Here is a 24,400-nt window from a genome sequence, read left to right on the forward strand (position 1 = left end):
GAATACGAAATAGCGAGGTGCTTAAGAAAATATGAACTGCTATTATCGATGCATAATAGATCAATTTTTCAGGGGAATCTTTCAAGGATTGTGGACAATCTTCTCTCTTCGAATCACGTTTATTAAATGTGCTTTATTAAATGAAGATGTCCATCGACATTTTTCTGTGGAAAATGCGAGTTTTAAAATATAATAAAAGAAATATTTACGTTTATTATATTTCACAGTCCTTTTTGAGCTGATTAGCTTGATACGAAGTATCGGGCCCTCTCCATTAGAAACCATACAATCTTTATTATATTTCACAGTCCTTTTTGAGCTGATTAGCTTGATACAAAGTATCGGACCCTCTCCATTAGAAAGCATACAATTTTCTCATAATACGCGCAGCTGCATTTTAAATGGCATGAATATTTATTCGAAGCATACGTCCATCTTCTATCATGCGCGAATAAGATTTGAATATTATTAAGAGATGTGTAATATACAACATAACAAATTTCAATTACATGAAAAATTAACATTGATGATTTCACCTAGTTAGTGCCATTAACACAAAAACGTCATATTAGATTTTATATGGCATTGTATATACAACCGGGTACTTTACACTCGTTACAGAAACTGTTAATTACTCTTGACACCTGTAGCTTGCAAAAGTAAAGTTCCCATTACCATTGGAACAGTGGAAAATTTTTTGTTCTCAATTAACAACTGCTTTCGACTAATTTTACATATGGCAACATAAGGTAGAATATTCCGTACTTAAATATTATTAATAACTCGGGTAATTATTTACAAATATCAATGGTTCACCAGTTTATAAATATATAGCATCATCTTTACATTAGTTAATATTAATAAAATATTTAGTTTACACGTTTAATGAAACTAACTATTATCTCTTTTCTTTATAATACTATTTAACTTTAACTTATCTTACTAACTTGTCTCACAGTCCTAAGGTTGAAAATGTTAATTACAAAATGTGGTAAGAATAACAATAATTGTAATAACGTGTGAACGTATATAATACGCATAATTTTCTGCAGATTACATATCGCTTCCTTGCTATCTTATAAAAGATTAAAATTTGCATTCGACATTACGCACGTAGTCTAATCGTGGAATTATACTCCACCTTTCGCATCGCCCATTGATCTCCTAGCCTCCCACTGTTAAAACCGATATTTTCCTACCGGATCGATAACTTAATCCTTACCAAAAGGAAAATTCCACTAAACTTGCCAAACTATTACTACAGATGTTCTTCTTACAACGAAGACGTTCTGTTCATTTAATCTTCGATGACGTTAAGCTATATACAACAACAAGAGGGTTAAAATCATTTTGAAAATAAACAGAAAACAAATAGCTGCAATTCATTAAAATTACCATTCTAACGTCACAAATATTCTTTACGCCGTGATTGGTCTACTGACATTGCCATTTTTATTTTATTTGAATTATTAAAAAAATACAGTGTGCATTATAATGATAACATGATTAATACCTGTTTCTATTTTTAAGCGCAAATCTGCTCAGTCAGTAACTTCCGTTCACCATTATTCTGTTATTTTATGAGGAAGGAAGAAAAGTCTAAACATTTGTCAATAATTACGAACCAATTCATTGTGATTAATTAATATGATACGAAATAAGAAAAGAAAAGAACAAAATAAAATATTAGAATTACTATGAGATCACGGGAACAAAAGGAAATCAAGATTTAGTAAATGTGAGAATTTATTAAGAACAATATATCTGGTGTATGAGACATTTACACATGTTAAATTAATTAAATAAATATAAAAATCACTCGGACTTCTAAATGATCGTTAGCCAACCAGCTGCGCCGTTAAAAGCACTTTAGATATTTTTCTTTTTTACTGTTTTCATGATTTAACTCCCACATGAGCAAGCGTGCCATGACTTGATATGGTTTTAACAACTTTGGTTAAGAATATACATGTGTATATATAAATATACACATCTATATTTTTAAATATATATCTATATTAGTAGATCAATGACCATGATCACAAGTACAAGTTACGTCGAACAGGTCATCAGAAACTAAAACGAGACTCGTCGATGTAAATCGTCTTACAGTTCAGTCTAAAGGCGTACAGACGATTGCGTTGTAACATTCATTTCGCATCACACATATGAAACTTTAATTGCAGAAGGTATGCTCTAACATTGACTGGAAATATTTGCATGGAAATTTTCAAATCCCTTGGACTGTTTTATGGAAATGATAGGATTAGAAATTTTGTTTCTTCTTTTTTAACGAATCGCATAAAGATTTAGTACTTCATTGGAAGCTGTTCGTATATTATCAAGTATTACATCATTGGAAGCATAGAAATTTACGTTCAGTTAAATAGTTCACTCCATTTTCTTGCAAATTAGACAACATTCGTATTCCGTCATGGTAAAAACAACGCTTTGAAAATTTCATTCAAATAGACATCCAGTTAATTATTAAGAATTGTTCGTGAAATATTAAACACTTTCTTTTAACAATGAATCTATATAACTTTTCACATGAACTTGGTCATAATTTTCTTTGTACATTTCGCTGTACTATCTAAATGTATCGTAAAATGTACAGGCTTCTCTTTGAACTATTATGTATCGTGAAGAAACAAGATATTTTATGTGTGTATCATGACATATATAACATATATTAACTTGTTTGAGAGAATTACTCTCCTTACAAAAATAGACTGCTACAGCTAAACAAGACTGAACGTTTAGTAAAGGAGATGTTAAAAGTTGAATCATTCCATTCCAAGTATTAATCCTAACAATGTGAAGAGAACTATTGTTGGCAAACATAAATACTCTTCAATTAACAGCTGCAGATCAATGATCTAAATGTGTCAACATTTAGCATACAGCGAGTTTGTTTAAGTCTTCTTCAAAATTACTTAGAATCTGCTACAAACCAGAAGACTGAGATCTATTTGTTCAATTTTTATATTCCATTACTACAACACTTTTTCACTTAATCGGACTAAATTAAAATCGAATAAAGGCACTCTTAGACCGTGATACATGTAACCAGGTTACATATGTACAAAGAAGGAAATTTCACTATATAATTAACGTAAAAGTTCGCGACGTTCATCTTAAAACTTTTCAAGTTTAAATACTTGACGTGCTGAATTCAGTCAAACTTTTGGCCTTAATTTTGTTAAACTGATACATTAGATACATTTTTTAATCCAATGACACTGTAAGTAGTGACATTCTAATTGTTTACATTTCACGATTAATCAATATTGCTACGGACTCGTTTTTACAACACAGAAGCGAAGACCCAGCACCTCCGTGTCATGGAACAGCACCGGTTTAACAAATGCAGTTTTCTACTTATCGTAATATCAATTAGAGCTTATCAATTTGTTCCGAAACAATTTACATAAAAAATGACCGACGCTACGGAAATGCTTCCAAATTGCGTCACGAAACTAAACAGATGCTTCAAAATGTAGCACAGCCATTCTTCTAAGACAATGTACAGAGATACCGGAGTTACTTCATTCTCCAGTTTAATTATCTAAAAATATGAATTTTCCATAGCACGCGTCACTGTCCTCAGCTTTTTATTCCACATTTCCGCAGCGCACTCGTGCCACCGTATCGATTCGATTTAAGATCTGTATACATTCCTCATTGAAGAGGACAAGCGTAATTTATTTACTATCTCAATGGAGTATAAATATTAAGGCGCGACTACGACGTAGTCAGTAATGTAAAACATTTATATTAAAATTGTGTACAACGATTTAAAATATGAAATGTACATCGTGTAAAAATCTATATTTTCAGGCAAAGGCGAAAGACTTTGCGCAAGTATTAAAATCAAATAAGAAGAAAAGAAAACCGAAACAACTATGTACAAAGTGCATATACAGATCTTAATCTAACTTGTCAGAGACCAGCGGGAACCTGATTATTCGTAATTGTCTTCCGAAATCGCAAACTACGCTATCCCTTAACGCTAACATTTGTTTAACGAAAATACAGCTATCCTTGTGACCCAACCTCACTTCGCGTACGGGTTCTCCCGTCCTTACATCCCAAACTACTAGTGATCCCTGCAATTTTACAAATGACAAACATTTATTTAATAACGCGATATTATTTAGAATGGATCATTTTTCTTTATTCTCAAAGGTCTGAACACATCCCATTAAAAACTCATATACGTATATATTAAGAATCACATCAAGCTATCTCTCTCTAAATTATGTCATGAATTTAAAAAGACCAAGAATATTTTTTTTAAATTGTGCTGTGAGTTTAAAACAGTTACACAGCGCTAATGTATAGTACTAACTTTCAACTTCTACTGAAAGGAAAATATTTAAATACCTGATTGCTAGTGATGAGTAGATGATGCGTTAGCATCACTAACTGTAAACTGTACGCTGATCTGTGTGCTGGAAGAGCATGTAGTAAGTGTCCCTGAAACCGTTCCCACACACATAACCTCTCGTCGGTTCCAATGCTTATCACATAAGACACGGAACATGCAATAGCTGCCACCGCACCATCGTGAGCCTGTATACTATACATGCATGTTCCTGCAAGCACAGAAAAAGAAAAGAAAAAGATGAGTTTGTTTATATACAGCTTGACCTTCCATATACCTTCCTTTTATATAAAAGGATACATACCAGTTAGAAGATCCCAAACACATAGCATTCCATCTTGAGATCCACTACCGGATGTCATGGGACTCATCCTGTCAATAAACAGACAAGATATGGGACCACTGTGCCCATGAAGAGTATATAATAGCAATTGATCCTCTAACCTGGAATATAAGATAAGTTTACATACATTACACTTGGGGTCTAACAAACTCCACACAGTATTACGTTTTAAAATTTAAACAAATTACAGAGTAAAGATACATACCTATATACTTTAAGAGTATGGTCCTGACTGCCAGTTAGGACACGACCACCCTCACTGTCAAGCACGGTTATTGCTTGTTGGTGAGCTCTATGAGAACTAATTTTCATACAACGAAGGTCTTCTTCAGATTGCATGATGTTATTTATATCCATAGGTGAGCCAGCACTTCCCGTTCGAACATGAGCTAAAAAAAGAAGATAGTGTAGGAAAGGAAAGTTTAGAAGCAGCAATGTAAGACATTTATAAACAAACTAACTTCTTCTATACGAGGTGAAACCCCAATCAATTTGTTGACCTTCACTGTAACTCTCTAACTGCAGAAAGTCAACAGAACCGCTTAACTTAGCTGCTACTACTCTACTGCCGACGAATTTAACGGCGGATATCCCAAGCCCCGATCCATCGTCAAATAAACACTGAAATATAATTAATTATTTTTCATTTTTCTGAGATACCGGCGCCACTCGGATCGATGTTAGTTTATGTTGTTACCTTGAATCTACCTGTAGTGCCTTCCCAAAATTCTAAACTTCCGTTGGCACATCCTACTACTATAAGATTTTCTTGATAATCTATACACCAGATAGGAGATATCACCTGTGAAAATTGCGTGGTTCTATCTGTATTCAATGAGGATATGCTATCTAGAAAACCAGAAGAATTTAATCTTCCACTAGGCATGCATAACTGCTCTAAACTTTCGGATTTCTGCAGTTTATTTATAGACTTGTTATGTTCTTCGACAAGGTGTTTATACTGGTCACCAAAATCGAATCCTGATTCATAATTTAGTTGCGTTCGAAAGTGTTTCATGGACGAAAATTTGATATTAATCGTGGACTTTAAGTCGGGAATATCGTAAGCATTGTCTAAACTTCTACGAAGTTTTTTTTGTTTTTCCATGCCAAATTCGTTCAGCTGATAATCATAATCGAACGTATTCCCCATAGAATGTCTCTTGTTACTATTACTATTTTGTCCTCTTTGCGAATTGCATAATCCAGGAGATGATTTTCTGCAGTGGATAGAGGAGTATAGCCCAAACGAATTAGTGTTCTCCATTTCTCCTCTCGAGGGTGGTGAACCACTTTCGTAATCTGACATTAACTCGTCCATATCTGGTGTCGTTTGATTCAAGTTTTTCTGGGGACTGCTAAAAAACTGTTTTCTATCAATGTGAGCTAGTTGCTCACCGGACGTTGCATCCCATACCCTGATGTGGCCAGCTAAGCAGGTGCTAGCGATGGTGTTGCTATCTGTAGCAATGCATTCTACTTCCTGCGTGTGCCCATCAAGGACTAGCGGCAATGCCTCCAGAACTAGTTGTGTTGCCGAATCATGGGCTTTTTCTGGTTGGTGCCAGCTAGCTCGCCATTCGGCATAGTTTCTCGAGCAAATACAACGATAAAGAACAACCATTGTATAAGCAACAACAATAACGCTTATGAGACAAAGTACTGCTGCCAAAAATATTTCCATTGGACTCGATGGAATGAAAGGAGCGTCTGCTTTAAAACTGCGACCTTCAGATCTAGTTGGTAACTCCATGTCTGTGATAATTAAAATAAATACGTAATTTATGAATTCAAAGTTGAAATTCGGTAGCTCTCGTAGGTTTCACAAACCTGAAAAGTCTAACGGATCGAGGGCTGCAGTAGCAAGACTCTGCCATTGAAAATGTTGTACATCATTAGGATTACTAATTTGTTTGACCAGTTGTGGACTTACAGCATGAGATAGTCTCATTGTCGGTAATATAGTTATACGTCCATCAGCGGCGGAAATATTGTACATAGAAAGGATCGAAGACCAATGATACAGCGATAATCGATTCCAAGGTGGAAAATCCACTGGTCTTAGTTTATTTAGTTCTTCGGTAATGTTATTAGCTAGGTCGTCCTTATTTGTTAGAAAATATAATGTATTAAAATTAATATTCTAGAAGTTATATAAAATTGTTACAGCAAAATATACTTGAATCAAGTCACCTGTTTATTCACATGATTGGAGTCGATGATAGCGGATGGTACCGATAGTGGTTTCATAGTATTTAATTCGACATAATTGTTTGAATGAGGTCTGTCTAAAGTATATCCATCGATATCAGAATCTGACTTCAATGTTTCACTTAAATGTATAACATGTTCAACAATCCCAGAATTATAAATAATCATACTAATCCAAACAACCATCCAAACCATAAACGCACGTTGAAATATTCGTGTCCGTGCCCAAAAGTGAACTAAACGTAAACGTTTTGGAATTTTATCCAGTGTTTGAGCGTTCTGCGTGTTTGATGCTATGACGGTCGTTGGACCATTGGACAGCCCATTTAATCTTGGATGAGACTTTGATCGAAAGATGTTCGGCTTTCTATTCGATATAGTTGTCGTGAATTGTTGTTTCCGCATGGTCGATGCATTCGGGAAATGGAATTTAGATGTCTCATTGGACAGTTCGGTGCGTTTGATATCGACAGCAAGAATCGTTGAAAAAAAGACCATTTGAAGAAAAAAGTCATTGACCAAGCCAACAATGGCAAAAATACAAAACTCTTGAATGGCTGGCACGAAAGTGAACAATCCGATCGTTAAAATCGTCACTTCTGTAAGTAGGTTTTTAGTAATAGACCAACCCTCTTTAGCCAAAGCTTGAGCAACGCGTATTTTCACGTCCAAATGGGCTGGCGTACTCACTACACTTTTAGTCAATATCAAAACATTTTCTAATCCCACAATAACCACCAGATATGGGAACACTTCTTTTCCACTTAAGCTTAACGTTAAGCCAAAAAAAAAGCATAGGCCAACAGTCATAGATAATGAACCTATCACTGTAATGGTCGCGCTAAATGCTATACCAATCTTTGACTTTATTACTTCTATTTTTCGTACAGAAAAATAAACATAGAAAAAGAGAGCATTAAACGTCATCATTAGTGGGAAGAAGTCACTATAATTAAATTCACCAGGATAAAAGATATGTAACATTTCATCTACTGGTACATTGGTAGTATTATGACCTTCTGTTTGATGAAGGTGATAGTAACTTTTTAGCCTATGTTGCAACCCTTTTATAAAGCTGAAATTAATGAACAGAATATTATACTACTGAAATAATAGTAATTATGAATTCAGGTATGTTTTAATAAATTGCTTACTTTGAATCATAGTCCTTTAAAAAAATAGTTACTGCATATTGTAAAATTCTCTGCCGAAGACGAATTGGATACCGTTTTACTCCAGTTTCTTTAAGGTTCATTCCAAACATTATTTCAGCTAAACTAATTTTACCCTTTTGGAGATTCTATAATACACAATCATATAATTGAAGTGGCTGATTCTAATAATATTGTACTACATTCCTAATGTCCCTACCTGATACGAATATATTGTATTTATAAGATTTGTATCCTGTGTATACAATTCGATGCTTCGCTGCCATAAGTTAGCAGGTGAAAGAACAAGGCAATTGTATTCTGGCAAAATTTCCTGTTTTTTACCATTTCTTTTCTTAATCGCTTCAATGTGTAAACACACTTGATCAAGTGTTTTCAATCTACAAAGTATAATAGATATGAAAAAAAAAATTAATTGATTTCAGTTTTCCTTGAATGCACACCACTTACGTTTCTGGATGCTGGTAATTTTGTATAATCTCTAAGAGATTAAAAACTTCATAAAGTGGACCCCGAAAGGCATCCATTAATGTTAAGTCTTCTGTCCATGGAACAACTGCAGTTCTCAACACTACTTGTTGCACATAAAATGCAGAGTTCTCCGTATTGTTTTCAGGCACAACAGTATGATTGATTACAGTCCTTGGTGCATTGCCAGGCATGGGCAAATTGACTAAAGGATAGCTAAAGGAGAAAGCAATAGTCCTTTGTTCGCTGTTTTCTCCACATATTCTTAATTTAAGTTTATTTCTACAGTCCCACTATAAGTTCTGTCACTTGAAATGACCTTATTGTAGTAATCTTATTGTTGTACTTCATTCATTTTCAGATACAAATTGCTTGCAACCAAACAGTCCTTATGAACAGTTTATTGTTCAACAAACTAACAAGCAGCTTTAGATTAACAATGTTACCAGTTTTGTTTGCTTAAATTTGCAGACTGTACATTCCTTTAAATTTTACTGACAGACTTCATAGCGAGTCTATGAGTAATTTGAATTAAATGATACTAACCAACATAGTAATATAATCGAGATTGCCAATGAAATAACAGCAAATGGATGAGAAGAGCAAAACAGGCCATGGCCATAGTACAGCCCTGCCACCCTGTCTGGTAAACTACGGAACATTTCACCTTAAGGTTGCCTCACCATGTTTCGTAGCATGTAAGGTACATATTGTTTATAATTGACCTATAAATAATTATCAAAATTCTGTGAAGTAGCACCGATGACAGACTAGTACACTATAAACTAATACATTGTTCAATCTTATAGAAAAATTTATAGGCCTATTTGTATGTTCGCTGTAGCGAATGTTCTCTAACTAAATATTATTTTGCGCATATATTCAAAACCTTCACTCTACCCGAGAATACTCAACAGGAAAACAGCAAGAGTGAGGTTACGAAAAATTAAAGAAACGTACACGTGTTTTTCCCGAGTTGTTAGTGACATTACGCAACTGACACATCATTCTGTTTTATTTTCATCAGAACGGGAAATAATCGACGAAGTGCGCAACGCTGCAACGTAATAAGTGCGTTTTCTTCGCGTAAATTAATGACGCAACCACGACAATAAAAGGAACGATGATAAAACACGATCGTATTCAACGACTAATAAGATGCACATAGAGTGTAACGTCTACGAGACAGATATTATTTCACAGTACTTACATATATGCGCACTACTAATTATAACATTCCTCGGCCAAATGTTGTTTTCGTTTTACATTGTGAGCCACAAAATACACCAACGATGCGACGATTCCATTTCAGATTGATACAGCCACTGTTAAATGGACATCGTCACGATTCACGCATCACTGTCACGGATGATCCACCGATGATTTCCAAGCACGAAAAATTTATCCGATCCAGGATATTATACCTGACACCTACGTACGTTTAACACGATATCGTTGAGACACGACAACACCAGAAAACGTGTAATTGTGAACCAGAGTGCAGTTTGCGGAATTTCGAGGTTAGGTCTGACTTGCCGTCGCACACATTGGAGCATAGATAACACACTGGAAATTGATCTAGCGATGACACACGCGTCGAAATGTACGCGGATCACTCACACGTGTTCCCGGTAGCACGTCATTTTTTCGACTCAGAGATGGGTGAAATTCTTATCAAGGTACAAAATTCAAATAATGTTCAATGCGTTATTCGTTCGATAAGAATTACAATCTGAATTATATATACGTAATCGCGTAGCTTTACCGAATAACTGTTCACTCGAGTAAATCACTGTGCACCGTTTTCGTTCGTCGTCTACCGTTCGAATGAAATTCTGCTTATTTCTGTCTTGCGAGCAAACACGACGCTCAGGCGAATTCGAAGAAAACGATAACCGAGAAACGACTTCCAACCGTTGGAATCCAACGCGCGTACGAGCAACCGTATGACCGACGTAAATTTATCGAGTGCACTGGCCGGTTTCAGTTTAACTCGCGCGACGCTATACGCGATGGTAATTTATTTTTAATCGTTCCGGCCGAGCCTCCGATTCGCGACCAATCGCTAGTTGCATTAACGCGATGTGACCCGCACTCCCCTTCTACGTTTCCCATGCACGTGCTGAAATATTTTTTGAAATCTAATCTTTGCGAAACCCGGCTAGAGTTTACAGTTGAACTTCAAGCTGGGCGCCCGCCTTTGCGCAAATGATACAACGAAAATCTCGCGTCGTCGGCAATTATCCTCGCGCGAATGAAAACGTTTCGATTAAATGAATACGTTTTTCTAGGAGCGATAAAAACTGCGGTTTCTTACTACGTTCGTCGGTATGTTATCTATTATCGTGACCAAACTAAAGCATTCGTTGTTAAATGGTACGTGAATTGCTGCTAATAACGTTCGGTACCCTTAGGGAACACTTTAAGTAAGTTATCTTCACTTTCGAAGCATGAACTTAAATGATTCTCAAATAATTGTTGCATAATTCTATACTAATTTCTTAAATTTTCTTGTATTTAGGGGGGAAAATCACATTAGGATCTCCTCCAAATCATTGGAAGGAGAATTATAAAAAGTGGCAGAAAAAAAATGATCGTTAATGTTAATTAATCGAAAGAATTATTCGATTTTCGTACATTTTCAAAATTGTTATGAAATTATCGTTATCGATTGTTGAATAATTCCTATGAAATTATTAAGCGTAGACAACCGTTATCGAAGAATTCGAATGAAGTACGTAATGTTTTCGATCAATTTTATTATTCACATTCTGTCTCAACAAAACAAACTTCTTGATCCGAAAATAATTCAGAATTATCACGTTGTTTTGCTCTGGTGAATATTCGAGATACAGTGTAGGAAGAGACTGACGAAATATTTTTGTAGTTATCACGGACAACAATAAAGTACTATTTTGATTACTTAATCAATGTTTCGTGGACACAACGTTTCATGGTTTTTTTGGGGGGAATTACATTTCGAGTCATTTCGAACGGTATATCTAGAAGCTACATGCATATATCTAAAATATAGTTAACAAAAAATATGATAAAATATATTTTTGGATATCGCGAATTAAATATAAATGCTTGATACAACCGGATTCTACAAACTTCAAATTAACGTTTGAGCTATCCACATTTTTTTGTGTCATAAACTACCTTTTGCATTCAAAGTATGATACAAAGCTGATAACAAATGGCAGCGAATCGTCGACAGGATTAATTAGCAGAAGAGGGGAGGGGGTGGGATGATGATTATTTCCTTTGTTAGTGAACTATTTAAATTTTCTTTTGTCCTAGACAATTTGATTTAGAGACGCCTGAATGCTATTTACAATATGTTTTTTATGTCATTTCTCCTGTTGAAGTTTCCAAGTCCACCTTGTTTTTTAAACGTGCCCCAATAAATACGTTCCTTATCTGTTACCAGATATAGAAACGATTTCAAATGGGTATCACAAATATTTTTGTTCTAACCAACATGCTACAATCAGCTTATTTTTCATGACCCTTGGCCCCTATGAACCACATTATACAAGACGAATTAATTTCGAATCGGTCCACTAACTCAGGAAATAGTAAAGACCAGTGTTTCTCAAACTTCGTACTTTTCATTTTCATTCAGCGAAATCGATTAAACTCATTATGTATCCATTTTGATAATGTAAAAGAAAATGAATTCATATCATCGCACACTAAAACTACGTACATTTCTGATACGTGTCATAAATCTACTAATACATTTATGACAATAACATTGTATCGACATAATTTTTTTTCCTTTTGTCATAAATCTATTAATACATTTATGACAATAATATCGTATTGACATAATTTTTTTCCTCGGTCAGAAGTATCAAACTAATGTATCGGAATGTATTCCGACGTAACCATCACTACTAATTTTTCACTTATATTTCCTTTCCGATTAACGAAAAGGAATTTTTTTGCTTATCTTGGCTTGGAAATATGCACAATATGAAATAACAATTCTTGGAAGAATTGTACGTACCTACTGTTTTTTCCTCTCAGGGTCCAGAGTTTCGTTGTCTGTGAATAAATGTCCTGCAACTGGATTCAAGGTTAATAGCGTCAGGTTTTTGTACTCCGAAAATTATCCTGTTCCAATTACATGCTACCGATTGATATTTCCTGATGTTGACTCGAAGCCATGATTGTGTGAAATTACCGTGTAAAGTCGAATCGATTCCTAGCATTTCAAGTCTCGGCGAAACTGTGTTTCTTGGACGAACTCGCATGGATGTCCTTTAATTTTACCAAACTTAGGGTAGATCGTAGCCGAAAATAACAATTTGGCTTTGAAATACGATTTCGTCAAAATTATTATATTATAGATATTATATCATCGTATGTGCAAGACTGATTCCTTTCAGCGTTACAAAACTCCTTATAGATAAAAAACAAACGTAATCTTCAGAAAGCACTAAAAATTGACGCTCTAGACTAGAATATCCCCTTATATTCGAAAAGTTTTCTGATCCTCTCGCTTCTAGACTCGTCCGTGTCCCGTATAACTCGTAGATAAAAGTTTGAGAAACTTTTTATGCTGTTTTCGCCATCATTATTCTCAGATTCCCTCTATATACCGTATCTTAGACGCCTAACTACTCCGCAAATGCGACTCTGATAAAGTGGACGATAGAGTCATGTGGACTTGGCTACGAGGATAGTCAAATTCGTTTCCCATTCCCCGATGAAGTGGAAAATTTCTAATTGCGACTGATTTCATGGGAGTCGGGGTAATCGAGGGGACTTTTATGTGTTAAGGTTATCTGCCACTCCTCACGGTTCTCAGATACGATTTTCGTATGTCACGCGTGTGCTTCATGACCCGAGTAGCCGAATATTTTGTACACCGAGGACACTTGTGCCACTCAATGACTTAATTTCGTCAGAATCACCATTTCTATTTATTGAAATACCATTCTTTGAAGAATTCTTGGGAGCGAAATTTTTTTTCTTTATACTGTTCATTTTTAATTTAAAAAAAAAAAAAAAAAACTTGTTTACTATGGGAATCACCTAATTCGTGCCTCAGCACGGCTAGTACCAGTGTACGCTGTGACTGAACGCGTCGTCGTGTTTTCTTCCTCGTTATTTTTGGTACGCAGTAACCAACGTCAAATTTTATTTTTCTATAGTTTACAGATACTATTAATTAAAAAAAAAAGTCTTATCTCGACGACTACTTCACTCAGAATAGCGGGTAATTGCTCATTATTATTATTGCACACAGTGTGCAATCGGTACTTGCGTCTTCCATCAATTTCGATATACGATCTCTACTATCACATGGAATTTTTGTTCGCGTTGACGCACATTCAACGATTGCATTATGAATATTTACAATACCGTAGCTACCGTATCGCGAAAGTTGGCAAAGATCTGAGGCTCCGGTGAATTTGATACTCTACTTCCCTAAAGTCCATAGGTGGATAAACAGGTGCAAATTGAAGTCGTTCCTCCGTGTAATGCAAATTAATTTGCCTTAAATAACCAACAAGTACGGAACAAACACTAGGTATGACAATAAAGAACAATACTAATTTCCAAACCGGTTTCAGATTTCTTCTTTAATAATAGTAATCAGTTTTTTCTTCGCTGTATTTCAGATGGATGAAATTTTAATATAAAAACATGTTCATGCACTATTAGAGGAAACAAAATATTCAATGATAAACACTGTATGAAATTCTAATGTAATAAGCGAGCAGGAAAAATCTTATACAGAGATATGCATAAATATTCTTGCAATGTTATTCCTAGATCATAAATTCTAATAGGTAAAAAATAAAATATTACTAATGATTTTCTAACGACTTTACTTTTCAATTCTATTCGATAAGCGGAATTGTATTCTGATATTAATTTTCATGATCTTGAAACTTGTGAAATAAAGTCATAAAATGATTAAAATATGTTCCTTACAAAATAATTTAGATGAAATTGATCTTAATAAAAATACGGAGTTTAAATTGGTTTCCTGCTCGAAGACCCGGAGAACTTAACTACGTCATTGATTGAATACAATTAATTATACAAACCACGAACACTCGGCAAGCTAACACTTTTTTTGTCGCTTTTTTTTTTATCTTCCTTATATTTTCCTACTGCTATAGTCAATTGAACCGTGTATAGTTTTCCCTTTCGTCAGCCGTCGACGTTCCGTTTTTACTGTGAAACACCGATTTCGTGCGTCATACTCATGAATATTTACAATCTGTAGACGAGATTCAAACACTCGGATAACGAAAAAACGCTCTTGAGGTATCATTTACCACGGCTATTGGAATCTTTACCAATTTTTGTAACGGACGTTGAGAATAAACGTTTTCGAAAATTCGATGGTAACGTTAACTATCAGGTGGTCCCAAAAGTTTCTTCCGCGTCTTGCACTCAATTACTTTGTGTGGTAATGTACGTCGGTAGTGACATACCCGTGGAATATCATCGGGCCTCAGTCAACATAGAATAAATGTAAAACCGATTATTGTCTGCGATCGTTTATGTAACACGCGTGGCGCGAAAAAGAAAACTATCTATTTCAGTTATGTACTATAATTATAGTAGCAGTGCTACGTCATTTGAATCGCATATCGTTTACTTACGAGGAAGTTGGATTATCGGGGACAAGATGTTTCTTTTTTTTTTTTTTTTTTTTAACTGACGTCCGCGTAACACGCTAACGTACAGATACAAAAGTCAAGAAATTCTGAACAAATAGCCGCTATTTAGATTTAGTTATATAGGGGAACTTACTGTGCCCTTCAGCCTAGGTGGGTCATCAGAATTAACATGGTTTGTTTAAACGATGTGTATCCGATATATCAATACCCATACTTGAGAGTTTGTAATACACCTGGACTGTTTGAATACAGCTATTATAATTGTAGAAATAAAGAAGAATACAGAGCTGTTCTTTTATTTTAGGTCAAGAAATAGATAATTTTGTATACTTTCGTTCTCCTCTCTACAATTTGAATACGAGTCTTTAGGTCGACGGAAAGAAAGGAAATTTGTCTTGTAGAACGAACAAACGGTCGCTACATGGGCAAGTGGTCCATTCGCGCCGACGAGCTTGTTTTCATCGAGTCGGCATTTGAAGACGGATTAACTTCATATTGTCGGGCAGTGTCTATCTCGTTCGCCCCATTATCCCGCTGATTGACGTATCTAATTGCATCAATTGTGTAATAAATGGAAATTAGGCTGCTGTGAAATGGTCAATGCCGTCCTGGGGTCAAGCCTCTGCTTGAATGCAGACATTACAGAAATGCGTTTCGCGCCCGGGAACGCTGCTGACCGGTTCACAGTTTTGTGACCATTTGGTATATCTGAGATCAAAAAACTAAAAATATTCTTAAGCTAGGTGCCTATGGCTATGGCTCGATGTAGGATCAATTAAAGTTTCAGAAGCCTTTCGAGGCATACCGTCTCAAAATTTAACACAACGTCCTTAAAATGTGTGTCTCTTGAGAAACCCCAACAAAAATTGATATGTATATAGAATTGTACGTGATGTTGAATAGTACGTAACGGCATTCGATAACGACAGTACAATAGACCCGTAACTATTGCAAAACATCAAGGCTAAAAACTATTGAAATTATAAACGTTTTAGAATAATTACGTTAATCGATCGATTAGAAACTCAATGAAAGATATAATTATTGCTTAGCAATTATCCCCTCTACTTGTCAACACTGTGTAATGATTTAGTCTCTCATGCGATAATCGTGGTTCTACTGTACACAATCGGATCAAGTACATACATACATTGAAGTTCGTTGACATTAGATCAGCTGGATGAGTTCATTCACATTCATTTTCTTACCGAGAGCGTTCAAGAGGCAATTCGATCCCAAGATACCCGAGCTATAGGGGATAATTCGACATTCGCTTGCCTTTCTTTTTCAGTGACAATAAAAATATCAGAGATTTTGTGAATTGTAGATTGCTGGTCCAGAATTTGTAAGGAATTATTAAGTTTGAGTCCGTTTCTTTGGAAAAAAATCTTCCTAAATAGATTATTAATCCAAGCATTGAGTCAATATCACAGAAGAGTTATAGGATAGGCTATTCTATATATTATGACTATATAAAAATATAAGAGCGATAACTTTTTTATAGTATAACGACAATGATCATCAAGAGATAAGCCAAGAGCATTTCCTCTGTGGCTATCAGTTATCATAGTAGGGTAATTTACACGAAGGGATTGATGATAAAATCACTATATGATAAGAAGCAAAGGAGGCATAAATATGATTCGTCGTTAACGAGACAACCCAAAGGATGGCGCCACGTGGTCGTAAATTGTCCGCGAAATACAAGTACCGGTCGTACTGGTATACGATGCAAGTGGCATAAACTTACATGTTGCCTCTCAAAGATGGCAAATGGGGCAATATTCTAAATTTTTGTTTAGACTTCTAAAATCGTGTTTTTGCATTTATTTAAAAAAATTATAAAAACAGGTTTTTTTTTTTCAACCAAAGCAATTTTTAGTTGGTACTTCTAATACTATCATTTTGTTTACGTCCATAATTTTTGAAATTTCGAAAGAATCCTTTGAGATACGTTTAAGTATCGCTAAAGACTGCAACATACTCAAATTATGAACAAAATCTGTTCGATTTTCAGTGGAATAATACTTACGGTATGACCTAATAAATAGTCGATTATTTTATAGAGTTGTAATTCTGCACGAAATGCACAGCGTAGAAATAATCAGAGTACCAGCTTTGTGCATAGATCTTTGGGAGTGTACTAGGAATGGTTCACGCCCTAATCGCTCAGCCGCATCTCTCGTACTTGCGCCAATGTTCTTGAGCACTCGCTCGTTTCCCGCCCCCATTATTTTCGCTGGCATGAGATTGTTTCTGACGTCTGGCGGCCCCCCTCGATGCTAGACTAGTATTCCGCATATATTATACACGTATAGCTATTAGTCGATTCCGAACGTTTTATTCCCGCACACATCCGGAGAAACGTTCCATCGGTCCAAGATTTCGGTTCACTTGATTCAACATGAGCGCACGGAGGATATTGTGCTAATCCCACGTCTTTCGTGCGTGTACGTCAGTACAAACAAAATATACAGTATTTCTCTTCGTAATTGGCTTTCAACATGAACGAACATCAACCATAGATTAACGTGCTCGCCTTGTAACGCGCCTTGGCATGTCGAAGCGTTTGTGTAATTTGAAAAAGGACTGCTACAGTTTGAGGCACAACGGGAATGTGACTTAGTGACTTTGGCACATTTTATAATTACCAATTTCCTGAGAATTGAGTTGCAATTGCAACGATTTAAGAACCAGTACTTGGAGTTTCCTAGCTACAATTGTCTATACTGTTCCCTTTCTTGTCTTCGTCGCCTTCACACAGGGCTCTGTAATTTTAATTATTTCATTAGTGGAAATCCTTCGAATATACAAAGGAAGAGCTACGGAGGAGGTGAGGTGCCGGTGTCGTTCCTCCAGCTCCAGGGAATTCGTCGTCTCGGTCGACGGTTCTATTTTTCTTACGCGAACATTTTCTCCTTTTCCCGACAGTTTCCTCTACTTTCAACTTCAGATTTGTCGACATCTCTACGACTTTACCTAGCCACCGGTAGCTTCCGCGCCGTGTTTTACCATGATCGATTCGAGTCGATGTCTCGCAAAGAATATCAACGACGAGTTCCGCTAGTGCATTAAGAGGTCTTTCTGGTGTGACGACCAAAAAATTAACCTCTCGAGGGACACTTAGAATCCTAGTTTAAATTCTCTTCCCAAACTAAACTCATGGCAAGGGAGTTTTCCTCCTCCAAGTGTACTACGTTAATAAGTTACAAGGTCAAACTTACACTTCCAGTGGTTCCTTCTCTAATGGCTTCTGCTGCAAGTTCGTCGGCTAACAAACTCTAAAACTGCAGAGTTCAGATGTTCCGTCGCACATTGGCTGCAGATCTACGGGTCCATGAACGCGCGTATGAGGCCTTCGCACATCGGATACGTGGTCAGGTGATTTTTAGATCCACATAAACGCGCATAGACGCGTGTAGACGCACGAACAATCCGAACAGCAGATCGGGCGCGGATTATACGCGCGCAAACGCACAAATGATCGTGACCCGTATTCTGTTCTCGTCTGGTTGGGGATTTTTCTTTTCTCCCCCGCCCGCCAATCCCTTCCCGCCATTTCCCATTCCGTATTTGTGGCGTTGGTACGCATGACCGCTACGGTTGTTCCTGATCCGTTGTGTCTGAATGTGATGTCGAGTAGCTGGTGACGATGACTCGGGAACTAGAATGTGTTTTCTGGCTCGTAGAGACCTCTGGAACTTCATGGAAGGAGGCCACTTTTTTCTTCGGTAAATTGCCTTTAATTATTTGCAATACGTCGAAGAACGTTTAACGAAACTTTCATATTAAAGTTCTACTAATTGAAATTAGGGCAGTATTTAACACCGTGTCAACCGCCGGAGTTGCGCTTGACGTGTTTCCTGAATCGCGCGCAACAGTATGCTACAACTTATTGTTAAACTTCTATAACTTCTGTAATAGGTGAACTATTATCGTGCAATTTAGAAGCAAAGTTCCTGGTTCCTCTTAAGAACCATTAACTCGATTTACTGAAATTGTAATATCCAATTTTTGTCGTGCAAGGGAGCTACATGGTAGAGCTACATAAATTTTGTAGGTTATAATTACATAATTTCGCATATTGCATTAGGTCGTTCCATAAGTTCATGCCGCTTGTTCTTCTGCTACTCGAATTAATATATGAAGCGTATACTTTGGTATCCTTGGTATAAGAAAAGGTAATTTCTCTCGTTTTACGATATTTTCCCACCTTTCGGACGTTTTTTTCGTAGATAGTTTTTTTTTTTTAATATTTCGATGTCACCCACGAAATAATGCAACAAAAAATATAACTTATGGTTACATATAACTTGGTATCGTTGAAAATACAACTTTAATTTGATACATTTTTCTGTACTCTTCACGGTTCTCGAGATGTTCGATTGTTCTCAGCTAATCGTAAGTTTGCGTGTACGTTCCTCCTCTGAGTGCCTTTAAATTAAGTATCGTGCTTTACAACCCCATCAATTTGAACCGAATTCGTAATAATAGAGGCAAACATTTATTACGGTTTTGTTTTTATAACTTTATCGAAGTATGAGAATTTCATTCGAATATCTTTTCTTTGATACTTAACATTTAAAATTAATTTCGTTTGTTTTTCAGTGAAAAGCACCCCCAGCCATACATGGGTGACGCGATGGTCAACGTGTTAACGTATACATCTCGCAAAGCCTCTTCGAGTCATCGCGTCGCAATCGTCTCTGTTAATTAAACATCGAAGCGGAGCCGCACGAATGGACGCGAGCCTGGAGCTTCCGAGCGGGTAAGGGCTTAATATCTTTTAATGTTCAATTTTTATTATACGAGCGTTCCTATAAATTGCATCGCATCATTATTCCAACGGACGCAAACGTGAGTAAATTAGAATAAAAGGATACGGCTCGCTTCGAACGAAAAACGTTTCCTTCCTTTCTAGAGCCGAGCTCAGTGCTTCCCTCCGGACCATACAGTGACACAAATACAACTTGTCCTAGTTCCGTGGCTCACCCTATATGCGCCACAATGCGGCCGCCTTTCCGTTTTCCAGCGCCCATCCCTCTTGCTTTTTCCGGTCGCGTATTACGCACTGAAAAACTTTTAGAGCGGCAACTCAGCTCATTTGTCCCATCGTTTCGTTTTATCTCCGCTGGGAAAGAGAAAGAATGCATCGTCCATCATGGTCTCTCTCGATTATCCCACGGGAGGCATGTGCTCGCACGGCATTCAGGAACCGGCTGAACCATGCGCGACCTGTCTCGCTCTTTCCACCCTCTTTTACCGTTAAACCCTCTCCCCCAATCTTTCGTCGACCCTTATCGCCAAGTCGCTTGCAAATTAAGTGAAAGTACGTAAAGAGTCGGCGTCATTAATTATCGTAACCGACAAGATTAAAATACTTCTAAACTATGGAAGCGCCCGAAGTTTCGTGGAATTTTAACATCGCGAAACGTTGCAAACTATCGCGAGGCGATACGCGGACATGCTGCTTGGAGTTGATCGAAAAACGATTGGGAAATATTTCTGTAACTTAAACGAACGTGCTAATAGAAGTTAGTAGATGAGACTGGGATCGATCGAAACAATGATTCACACATTCGCGACCGCTGACGTCAATTCGCGTCACTTCAAATTCTATTCCTGGTTTCATTTCTAAATTATCGAAACCTTTTGATTTTATACAATCGGATAATCTGGCTGTAATCGAAGTCTAGAATCGTTATATAACCGCGTTAGGATAATCGTATCATGATTAATTTTTCGATTAATTAATATAGGTTGCAGTTGGGCTAGTTTCAGGTTTCAAGTACTCGTTTTATCCGTCATCAAACCCATCATCAAGCATGTAAATTTGTTCGTTTATTAAAACACCTAAGATGCTACATCAAATTTATCCAAACAGGACAGTTGGGCTAACTACGTTATCGAATAACCGTGAACGATTTTGACACAAGGCTTAAGTACGTTATTTGTGCGATACCATCCGTTAAAAACAAGCCATTCGTTTGCAAGGATCGTGACAAACCGTTCGAATAATAACTCAACCGACGATAACTACTACGGGAGCGTAGCCAGAACTACAGACACGGGACGAACATTCGTACAGAGAAAGAGAGGAGGTGCCCTTTCACACCAATTAAATCTAATTACTCCAATTCCGGTAAGGGTACGTCCATCTAATTATCGTTTGACCGAAGCACGTATTAATAGCAGACTCGTGCTTCAGCTTGTACACCCGCCGCCTCCATTCGTACACTCGGTTATATTCACCTATACACGAGCGCAATCGGCCGCGTACGTTGGTGTAGGTATATGTATATATATATATGCACAGGGCACGCACGTTCACTTCAACGTGCCGCGTACATACGTGCATTTATGCGGTATAACGTAACGACCAAAAAAGAAAGCAGTCGGTATTGTATCATGCCAGTGGCCCGACGGAGCCACGGGGTCAACGAAGGTTAAATCGTTTTTGTAACGAGCCAACCGACTGTAACGGCGACCCACGGCTTCTCGTAATTTCTGGCGCAAATTCCGCGTAATGTCGCTGGATTCGTCGGCGTGTTTACGGCCCTATCGAATCAGGCGATTTTAGGGCCCTGGTAGACGAAAAGATCGTCTTGCGAGCGCGGTTGCGTCTCGTTGGTTGCGATCGAATCGGAGTCACTAGGTCGCGTGAATTGAGTAGAGGGTAGAGAGTTCTCGGAAATTGTCAAACTCAAAGGGGCTACCTGGAAAGGGCCAATGAAGGTCTGTGTAGTGCTAAGGCGAGTGGAAGCTACTATACTGTGGAGCATAAGTATAGCTCTACGTATATTTTGTATTTTTAAAAACGCTGTCGTCAAAACGTAACTGTAATATTTATATTCGGTTCACTGTTGAATGCTATAATCTGTGCGGAATGTGTGTCGTGGCACAAGTAACCGTTTCATTGTTTGTTAAAAATAATTGGAGTTCCAAAGTTTTCTATACGCTATAGCGCTAATTACTGTGGGCAACCAAGTCACGCTGCAGTTTGTCGCGGAGTGCATTCACGCAACTTTTAACACTGTTCTGCTCGCAAAAGGCGGCTTTGCATATGTATATGAGACGAAGTTCTAGGAACTCGGAGATTGAAAAACTAAGTCTTCTTACTGGACTCGCAACTTCCACGCGCAATAACATTTCGCAGGATTTTCAGGTGATAAGGGAAATGAGGTCTGGAATCACACTACCGAGCATTGCCGTTAAATTTCCATTAAGTCATCGAAGCGAAAGCCATGAAATATAACAAGAAAGTTTGCAACGCTGAGAGTCTACGTAAATTACAGCAATTTTCGGTTGCGACGTTAAACGTTACGAATGAATCAGAGCCCGCGAACTTCTGGAGGAATCAAATGAATGTCAGGTCGATTTAGCGTGCTACAAATTCCTTTTCGAGATGCGCATTATTTCGTACGTTTTCGTATATTGAATTGCACTTTTTCCTATTGAAAATTACATGCTACAGATCGTGAGATTACATTGAATTAAAAGATTATAGTTATCGGGATCAAGTGCTTCATGCCTCATATCGTCATTAAGTAGACAATTATTATGTATTACACGTTTTTGAGAAATTTTTTTAAAGTATCGCAGTTATATCAGTATACCAACCGTTTGAAGTAAGCAATTAAGGTAGTACGAATATTTCTGTGATTCATCATCGTTCCTCATTTTCACGCAAAGTGTCACTTCCTTTTTGTTCTGTGGCGTATTCTGTTCCGTGGCATCTTATACAGTGTTTCTCCGTAGAATGATGCGTTTCGAACGAAGCGTAGATGAGTAATCGACGATAACTACTTCTTACCTTTGTGTTCCACCAGTAGAATTAATCTTTAAATCACATTAACGCGGTCGATCTCGATCAATCATTTTCCTTTTTAATACCGTGAAACGAGAAGACTCGTTATTGAAGACACCAAAGAATCTAATAAATTTCCAAGCTTCTTAATATCCGCCCATTGACTTGGCCCTGCACCAGTCAGTATTCCGTTCACGGGGATAAGAAAAGGATAGGATCCGCGCTTGATAGAGACGCCTAATGGCGCCTTTCAATTTGCACGTTAATGAATTTTTCACCGGGCGCACTTTCACCTCTGCCGATTATTTCAGGTAAACAGGCGTGTTTCGGTCTCCCCATAACAAGCAGTCGTTCGTCTTCTTGCGAAGCGCCGCGATGTAATAAACACGAACTTCTGCTAGAGACACAAATTGCGGTTGCATCCACGCGCCGTAAATGTCAAACGCTGCGATCCTTCGTGGCAATGTTTCTCAAAGTGTGGTCCGTAGCCCATTGAAGCTTCAACACCTCTTCGAAGAAGGAAAGAAGCACATTATATAGTACTGATGCGACTAGGTTATTTCGTTCGCTTAGTTCAAAACTTTCCTTCGTATTGAATCAAAATATCTGTTTAAATCTTGAAAAAAGTTCTTCAATTTGGCTACGTCAACTGCGTATAGACAGTTTAGAATTTTCTCTAATTGTAAAATATTTATTTATCTCTGGTTTGTAATTACGTTTTCATTGTCGAGATATCAAAACACCAAACAGAATGCGATACCAAATAAATTTCTGCGTGGTAGATGGAACTTTAGAGATTTCTCGATGTACGAATATTGGATTTCAGCTACAGCAAGAAACTATCTCCCTTCGCAGAATCATCCCTGGTTCGTTCCTTTTTCGTCTTCCACTTCGGTGCATGTGTATAAACGCAAACGTAAGTCCGTGCCTGGCGGAATTCAAGAAACGAAAGTAGTTGGCCCATGGGGGAGATTTTGCACCCCCGCCCGCCCCCCCCCCCTCGCGCGAAGTAACAACTATTTAAATTGAAACTGAAACTTATATTTTCCAATTTTCATCTGCGATCCCCGGTTACCTCTCTTTCTTTCCCCTCTCCAATTCTTCTTGCATACCGTCATGCCATTCGATCTCCTAAAAGCGAATAACGCCTAAGTAGCAGCAACGCTTCGCACTTTGGAAATTGGCTACTAAATCCCCGATTGGCATGGATGGGGGTAGGTGGTAGAAGGAAGGTGGTGTCATGGTTTCGATCCAAGTAGTTCGTATATTACCAGCCTTTGAAAATGGAGCGCACTTTCTTCCCGTTTCTACTTTTTCTAATGTTCTACCAATAGCGTCAAACGTTGGTGCCTTCAGTTGGAT

At 37.3% G+C, this 24,400-nt stretch overlaps 1 protein-coding gene across 2 annotated transcripts; it reads right to left on the reverse strand.

Moving 5' to 3' along the window:
* Positions 1-1,359: 1,359 nt before the first annotated feature.
* LOC128890749 (sterol regulatory element-binding protein cleavage-activating protein) lies at positions 1,360-10,731 on the reverse strand. Of its 2 annotated transcripts, none has more exons than XM_054149551.1 (13): positions 9,792-10,731; positions 9,128-9,306; positions 8,564-8,797; positions 8,313-8,493; positions 8,096-8,241; positions 6,924-8,016; positions 6,561-6,834; positions 5,428-6,485; positions 5,192-5,351; positions 4,936-5,119; positions 4,692-4,831; positions 4,387-4,598; positions 1,360-4,109 (listed from the first exon to the last, which is right to left on the reverse strand). In XM_054149551.1, the coding sequence occupies exons 2-13, from the start codon at positions 9,241-9,243 to the stop codon at positions 3,930-3,932; spliced, it is 3,978 nt and encodes a 1,325-aa protein (XP_054005526.1). In that variant the 5' UTR covers positions 9,244-9,306; positions 9,792-10,731; the 3' UTR covers positions 1,360-3,929. The 2 variants fall into 2 exon arrangements, with proteins under 2 accessions (XP_054005526.1, XP_054005527.1); XM_054149552.1 differs by lacking the exon at positions 9,792-10,731 and adding an exon at positions 9,542-9,689.
* Positions 10,732-24,400: the final 13,669 nt, after the last annotated feature.

This window comes from Hylaeus anthracinus, unplaced genomic scaffold, assembly GCF_026225885.1.
Source record: "Hylaeus anthracinus isolate JK02 unplaced genomic scaffold, UHH_iyHylAnth1.0_haploid 12001, whole genome shotgun sequence".
Lineage (NCBI taxonomy): Eukaryota > Metazoa > Arthropoda > Insecta > Hymenoptera > Colletidae > Hylaeus > Hylaeus anthracinus.

Excerpts from the sequence above, each read along its gene's own strand:
- LOC128890749 (XM_054149551.1), bottom strand. The coding sequence starts at position 9,243 with ATGTTCCGTAGTTTACCAGACAGGGTGGCAGGGCTGTACTATGGCCAT. Across the intron at positions 8,494-8,563 it reads AATTACCAGCATCCAGAAAC|ATTGAAAACACTTGATCAAG; the intron begins GTAAGTGGTGTG and ends TATACTTTGTAG. Across the intron at positions 5,120-5,191 it reads TTTCACCTCGTATAGAAGAA|CTCATGTTCGAACGGGAAGT; the intron begins GTTAGTTTGTTT and ends TTCTTTTTTTAG.